The sequence below is a fragment of the Cebus imitator genome, unplaced genomic scaffold (assembly GCF_001604975.1).
Source record: "Cebus imitator isolate Cc_AM_T3 unplaced genomic scaffold, Cebus_imitator-1.0 Scaffold581, whole genome shotgun sequence".
Lineage (NCBI taxonomy): Eukaryota > Metazoa > Chordata > Mammalia > Primates > Cebidae > Cebus > Cebus imitator.
The window spans coordinates 652,855-660,039 of NW_016107896.1; the positions used below are offsets into that span (position 1 = coordinate 652,855).

Below are 7,185 nucleotides of genomic sequence, written 5' to 3' on the forward strand. Positions count from 1 at the left end.
TGATGCGCCGGGGCGTCCACCGGTCTTACTTAATGTGTGTGATACTATCATGTCAGCACCTGAAGTGACACTCAAGAGAAAGGAAAAGATACCAGGCGTGGCGGCTCACATTTGTAATCTATCTCAGCACTTTGGCGGGCTGAGCTGGGAGGACTGCTTGAGCCCAGCCAGGACAATAGTGAGATTCTGCCTTTACAAAAATAAAAGTAAAAATTAGCCAGGAGTGGTGATGTGCGCTTGTAGCCCCCGGTGCTCAGGAAGATGAGTTGGGAGGATCGCTTGAGCCCTGGAGGTTGAGGCTGCAGTGAGCCATGACTGTGCCACTGCACTCCAGCCTGGGTGACACAGTACGACCCTACTTCCAAACAAACAAACAGTAAAAGCAAGAGAAGGGAAAAAATGCTGGGTGTGGTGGCTTACACTTGTTATCCCAGCACTTTGGGAGGCCAAGAGTCTGGGACCAGCCTGGGCAACACAGTGAGACTCCATCTCTACAAATAAAAAATACAGAGGAGGGAAGGTGAAGCATTACTGAACACCGAACATGGCTCCTAGGAGGCAGGGACCAAGGTAGTGCCAGATCCAGGAGCATGTGGTATGTGGAGTCCCAGGGCAATGGATAGAAGCCCTCGTGGGCTGGGCTAGGTAATACTCTTGGGAAGCAGACGGTGTTGTGCTGGGATAGCAAGCCCTATACACACAGTGTCATGGGAAAATGAGCAAAAATTTAGAAGTAATCCCTGCAATTGAAAAAAGTCATCAGTCACAGGGGTGCTGTTTTTTGTGCACTGTCATTGGGGAAATGATGTGGTTTGAGGGAAAGAGCACAAGACCATAGACTGCAGACCAGGGCCTCACTGCCAGCTCCCCACACTGATTCCATTGTTCCATGTGAGCTCTAAAACTGTTTTCCATGGCTTTCGTCCTCTCCGCTTCAAAATCCTGTTATCTCTAATACGGAGCAAACACCTGGATTGGAATGAAGTATCTTTGGAAAAGGTTTAAAGAGCTCCATAAATGTTAAGTATTACTATTCCAAAATGACTCAGAAAGTTGTCATCTGTGTGGAGAGGAATAAGTGTAATTCCACATGGAAGGGGTAGTCTAAAACAACTTGGAGAGTACCTTTAGACGCAGATTTTGGGTCTCAGCATTGCCATGGGAAGGAAGCATGGTGTGTAGCAGTGGTTCCCAGACTTTCAGTAGTTTAAAACAACAACCAAAAAAGATGAAAGACTGATACAGGGTTGTTCTCCTTTAATTTTGCCAAGAAGTTTTTTTTAAAAAATCCTCTGCTGTTACTGTCGCTTAACACTATAACATGGAAAAACACCATCTCAACAACAAAATAGCAACTAGGTGTGGCACTCATCTGTAGTCCCAGGTACTTGTGAGGCTGAGGTGGGAGGATCACTTGAGTCCAGGAGTTGGAGGCTGCAGTTAGCCATGATCTTCCCACTGTGCTCCTGCCTGGGCAACAGAGTGAGACTGTCTTTTTTAAATTTATTTTATTTTTTATTTTGAGACTGTCTTGCTCAGTTGCCCAAGCTGAGTGCAGTGGCACGAGCACGGCTCACTGCAGCCTTGACCTCGCAGGTGCAAGCAGTTCTCCTGCCTCAGCTTCCCAAGTAGCTGGGACTAGAGGTTCGCACCACCATGACTGGCTAATTTTTGATGTTTTGTAGAGATGAGGTCTCACTGTGTTGCCCAGGATGTTCTCAAACTCCTAGACTCAAGTGATCCTCCAGCCTCAGATTCCCAAAGTACTGAAATTACAGGCCACACTTGGCCGAGACTCTGTCTCCTAAAAAAGAACACAGAACGTTTCCCAAGAAAGGACTTCTGACAATCTTACACCCAAACAATTGAAGGACTTGATGTCTCAGGTGCGTGTTTGTGAAATGAGAAATAATTATAGCTGCTGCACAGGCTTGTCAGTGAGGGTTATGTAAAGAGCCTTGGTGTGACCCCAGCCATGTCCTTTTCAGAGTATGTGGCTGGAACTCTTAGCCCCTTCAGTCTGACATTGTAGATGACTAGAGACCTTGAACCAAACGCCCAGGGAGGCAGAAACTCCAATCACAACATCTCTGAGCTGGCCTCCAAGTAGCATTGCCCACATTTTGGGAAAGGTCATTTTTATTCTCAGAAAGGAGCCCCTGGTCGGATAACTTGCTTGGATGCATCTGGGTTTCCCCGGTGGCCTATCAGCTGCCTCAGTGCTGAGAAAACAAAGTGTCACATTGCTCTGCAGAACTATAAAAAGATGTTTGTTTGCAGGCTGCTTGGGGTAGGAAAGTGCTGGCCTCAGCTGGCGGCTCCCACAGCACTCTTAGCTGGGTCTTTCCCCAGGGTTTTGTTTTTCAGAGCTCACCAAGGTTTGCTGAAGATCTAGAAGGGATTTTGGGGAGGCGGATCCGAGTTTGATTTGAGGTGGAATTGCCCATGCCCAGGTGGCCACAGCTAGAGAGTGACAGCGCCAGGCAAGGACATGGCAGAAAGCAGGAGATGGCGCTATTCATACTTTGGCTGATGAGCTCCTGTGACCTGTGATTCATCAGCGCAGATGAAGTTGTTGAATGACCCAGATAAAATAGGGGGTTCAGGGCATTCTTCAAGGTGCATTTCTTGCTGTGCAGCTTATGTACCCAAAAGCACCTAACATGAAGGCTGCTTGGGCCTCCACCTGGGGTCTGTCTTGTCATCGGCTTGTCACACTCTGGTCTAAATGCCTCTGCTGAAGCTGGACCATGGTGGATGTGGGTGTAGAGTCAGCTATGGCTGGATCTGATTAATGCTTAATAGTAATACTTAGCGAGTGTTAGCTGGTGTTGTATTAGGTCATAGACTAAGCTCTTAATGAGGTAGCAGCATAATCTTCAGGTTTATTCACTCTTTTCCACATGTACCATTGATTTATCTGATGACTGTTAGCGCTAAAGAATCTAAAAAGCTGGTGGCTCGCACCTGTGTTCTCAGCTATTCAGGAGACTGAGGCAACAGGACTGCTTGAACCTAGGAGTCAGAGGCTGCACTGAGCTATGATTGTACCACTGCCCTTCAGCCTGGGTGACAGAACAAGACCCTATTTCTTAAAAAAAAAAAAAAAAAAAAAACAGGATTTGTAAAGTGAATTAGAAAGACTGAATTTTTTTTTAAGAAAATGTAATATGTGATTTTATTCAGCCCTGGAACCAGTTTGTTCAGACATTAAGGTTAGGCATTTTCTCTGCTGTTCATAGCTACAGAGTAATACTAGTGGCAAGGATGGGGAACACCAAAAACCCTTCTACATTGCTGGTGGGAATGTAAAATGCTGCAGCCACTTTGTTAACCACACAGTTAACTTATGACTGAACAATGCTACTCCTCATACTTAAAAGAAATTTGTGCTTGTGTCCACTAAAAATCCTTTTTTTTTTTTTTTTTTTTTTTTGTTGAAGTGTCAGTCACCCAGGCTGGAGTGCAGTGGCATGATCTCAGCTCACTGCAGCCTCCACTTCCCGGGTTCAAGCAGTTTCCCCCCCTCAGCCTTCCGTGTAGCTGGGATTACAGGTGTGTGCCACCACACCTGGCTAATTTTTGTATTTTTACTAGAGATGGAGTTTCACCGTTTTGGCCAGACTGGTCTCCAACTCCTGAGCTCAGGTGATCCTCCTACCTCGACCTCCAAAAGTGCTGGGATCACAGGCGTGAGCCACCACACCCAGCCTAACGATCTTACATAGGAATGTTCATCCCAGCTTTACTTGTAATAGCCAAAAACTGGCAGCAACCCAGTTTTGGGGTTGTTTTATTATTTTATTATTATTATTATTTATGTAAGAATACCTGTTGTCAACAAGACAACAGGGTAATAAATTATAGTATATTCGTGTAAACGTATACTTACATACATAATAATAATCAGTTTTTAAAAACTACTGGTACACACAATATGGTGGGTAAATTTCAAAAACATTATGTTGAAGTAAAGAAGCCAGGTACGAAAGAGAACATACTATATAATTCTATTAATATGAATTTCAAGAAATGGCAAAACTAATCTTTAATGATAGGAGGAGAAGTTAGAGTGGTTGTTTCTGTAGGGATTAACTGGGAAGTGGCACAAGAAACTTTAAGGAATGGAAATGTTTTATCTTGATCTAGGTGGTGGCTGGATGGGTGTATTCATACTTACAAAAAAGATTGAACTGTACAGTTAATGTTTATACATGTATTGACTATTTCACCTCAGTTTTAAAACTATAATACCTAATATTATACCTAATAATAGTAATTGTAGTTGCCTACTGATAACAGCAACTAATAACGCTTATTGAAGCTTTACTGTGTGCCAGGGATTTTCTAAGCACTTAATTCCCTAATACATTATGAGGTTTTATTGTTTTCTCCAATTTTACAGACAAGGAAACTGAGGCATGGAGAGGTTAAGTTCACTTACCCAGTGTAACACCTTTGGCAGTCTGGTTTTGGATTCTGTCCAACCACTGTGTGGCACTGCCCAGGAGCATGAGCTCCTTTTCACTGACACTCTTTCCTTCCTGCTCAGAGATGTGCTGAATTTCCTGCGCTCAGGGGACCTGCCACCCAGGGAGCGTGTTCCGGCTGTGTACAAAGAGGCCCAGTACTATGCCATCGGGCCCCTCCTGAAGCAGCTGGAGAACATGCAGCCTCTGAAGGGCGAGAAGGTGCGCCAGGCATTTCTGGGACTCATGCCCTATTACAAAGGTGAGAGTCAGCTGCCCAGGATGGTGGGTATGAGGAAGGAGGTGTACAAGGCATCTGCGAGTCTTTAGGTCTCTACCAGAACACCGAGGGCGGCATTCATCCAGATTACTCAAGATGGGAGGGAGTATCCTCGATCCCAGTCAGGCGGGGCGATTCAGGTTAAGGTGTGCCTACCTTGCCTATGACAGTCAGGCTAGAGAGATTCAGGTTAAGGTGGGCCTACCTGGCCTGTCCGTCCCAGTCAGCAAATTGTGTTTCAGGACAGCCCTCGTCCCATTGGTTTCCCTTTGCTGTGCAGAACCATGACCCTTGTTTAAGTTTGTGCCTTTAATTGGTCCCCTCGGTCCCTCCCCTGGGAAATCTGTCGTTCCCCTCCTGCATCCTACCATCATCAGGACTGTTTCTTTGTGTATCTCTGCTGGCCTGTCCTGCCCCTTCACCCCGGTAATGGGTGTTGTGTTCACCCTCATAGACCACTTGGAGCGGATTGTGGAGATTGCCCAGCTGCGTGTGGTCCAGTGGAAGGCCCGCTTTGCCAAGCTCAAGGTCTGTGTCTTCAAGGAGAAGATGCCCATCACCCCGTTTGAGTGTCCGCTCCTCAACTCCCTGCGCTTTGAGCGGAGTGAGAGTGACAGGCAGCTCTTTGAGCACCACTGTGAAGTGGATGTGTCTTTTGGGCCCTGGGAGGCTGTGGCTGATGTTTATGACCTGCTGCACTGCCTGGTCATGGACCTCTCAGCCCAGGGCCTCACCATAGACCACCAGTGCATCGGGGTGTGTGACAAGCACCTCATGGACCACTACTACTGCAGGCACCCCATCTATGAGTTCAAGGTCACATGGTGGTGAGTAGCCCTGGTAGGCAAGAGTCCCATCAGGGAGGATGTCCACCCTGCTTGGCAGCTCTGGGAGTAAGATCCCTGAAGGGGCTGCTGACTGCCCCAGAATCTGCCAAGGTGAGGACCAAGTCCTGAGGCACAGCTCCCAGGGGACAGAGGTGCCGCTCCAGTCTCCCTGGCTGCACCTCAGGGTCAGGCTCAGGGCTTGCAGCTGCAGGGACTTGGGCCTGCACTCACCTGGCCTTTCCTCAAGGCCTGGTAGTCTTTCCTTAAGGCTGATAGCTATGGCTTGACCAGGAAGTTCCCAGAGGTTTTGTCACTTTCTTGACCTTGCAAGAGAGTTTCTACCTATTTTAGAGCCACATTACCAAATCGATGTAGGCCTAATCACTTCCTCAACCCTGTTCAAGTATCTCTCTTTTGTTCTGAGTGTATTGGTGTGCACATGGAACATGACGGGGGATTTACCTGACTAGCCACCCCATAGCCCCTGACTGGAGAAGAAAGAGCATCTTCTCTCCCATGCACTCCATCTCCTCCAGCAATAGTCCCCCACATTCTTAAACTGTGGAAAGACTTTTCTTTTTTTGGTCTAGAATATGTTCTTCACCACCTTTTGGAGATTTAATCATAGCTGCCAAAGCTATGCACCCAGGTGGCCTTAGAAAACCACAATGTTTACAGCACCGTCTTAGGGCCGTGGCTTCTCCTAGCTTCCACCACCTTTCTTGCTTGCAGGGTCATCTTCTCACAGGACTGGAATGCAAATTTCAAAGGCTTCTTTTGAAGATTCCCTAAGTCAATCAGACAAGATGCCTAGGTCTTCTGTTACCTTTGACATATAATATCCTTTTTAGAGGCTCAGAACACTTCCTTGGCTGCTATCTCACGTGTTAGAATCCAATTTGTGGTGAACCTCTTTGGAAGGGGATCCCCTCTTTAAACCCTGTTGCTCTCTCCTGCTAACATTCTCCTTCTAGAGGAGCATCTGTTCTGAGAAGATAAAGGAAGGGCTAGGTGAGAGGCACAGCTATCCTAGGAGCCACAGGAAGACAGAGAAAGCTTAGCTTTTGTTTTAACTCCTCGCATTTCAGAAATAGAAACAGATCCCCAAGGATCTGTTACTACTGCATTTTCTTCTTGCTCTCTCTACAGCCTGGGCCAACAAGTCAAGGTCTGGACATGCATCTCCTAAAAGAATAGCTATGTAGCACCACTGATCACAACATAACATTTCCATGCTGCATTAAGGGCGTCTTTCTGTAATCCTGATTGTACTTGTCTCTTTCTGGGTTTTTTTTTTTTTTTTTTTGAGACAGAGTCCTGCTCAGTCACCCAGGCTGGAGTATAGTGGTGAAATACCAGCTCACTGCAACCTCTGCCTCCTGGGCTCAGGCCATTTCCCTGCCTCAGCCTCCTGAGTAGCTGGGATTACTAGGCGCCTGCCACAATGTCTGGCTAATTTTTGTCTTTTTAGCAGAGATGGGGTTTCACCATGCTGGCCAGGCCAGTCTTGAATTCCTATCCTCAGACTCTAAAAGTGCTAGGATTACAGGCGTGAGCCACTGTGCACAGCCGAGAAATCTGCTGTTTATATTGAGGATTTTGTATGTGA

At 46.7% G+C, this 7,185-nt stretch overlaps 1 protein-coding gene across 1 annotated transcript; it reads left to right on the plus strand.

Annotated features, from left to right (window-relative positions):
* Nucleotides 1-544: 544 nt before the first annotated feature.
* Nucleotides 545-6,648, plus strand: LOC108294487 (BTB/POZ domain-containing protein KCTD7-like). The gene is made up of 3 exons (XM_017516382.2): nucleotides 545-570; nucleotides 4,553-4,731; nucleotides 5,204-6,648. Exons 1-3 carry the CDS (start codon nucleotides 545-547, stop codon nucleotides 5,578-5,580), a joined length of 582 nt encoding a protein of 193 aa, XP_017371871.2. The 3' UTR covers nucleotides 5,581-6,648.
* Nucleotides 6,649-7,185: the final 537 nt, after the last annotated feature.

Coding starts and splice junctions, on each gene's coding strand:
- LOC108294487 (XM_017516382.2), top strand. CDS start 545: ATGGCTCCTAGGAGGCAGGGACCAAG. Junction 571..4,552: donor CCTAGGAGGCAGGGACCAAG/GTAGTGCCAGAT, acceptor CTTCCTGCTCAG/AGATGTGCTGAATTTCCTGC. Junction 4,732..5,203: donor ACTCATGCCCTATTACAAAG/GTGAGAGTCAGC, acceptor TCACCCTCATAG/ACCACTTGGAGCGGATTGTG.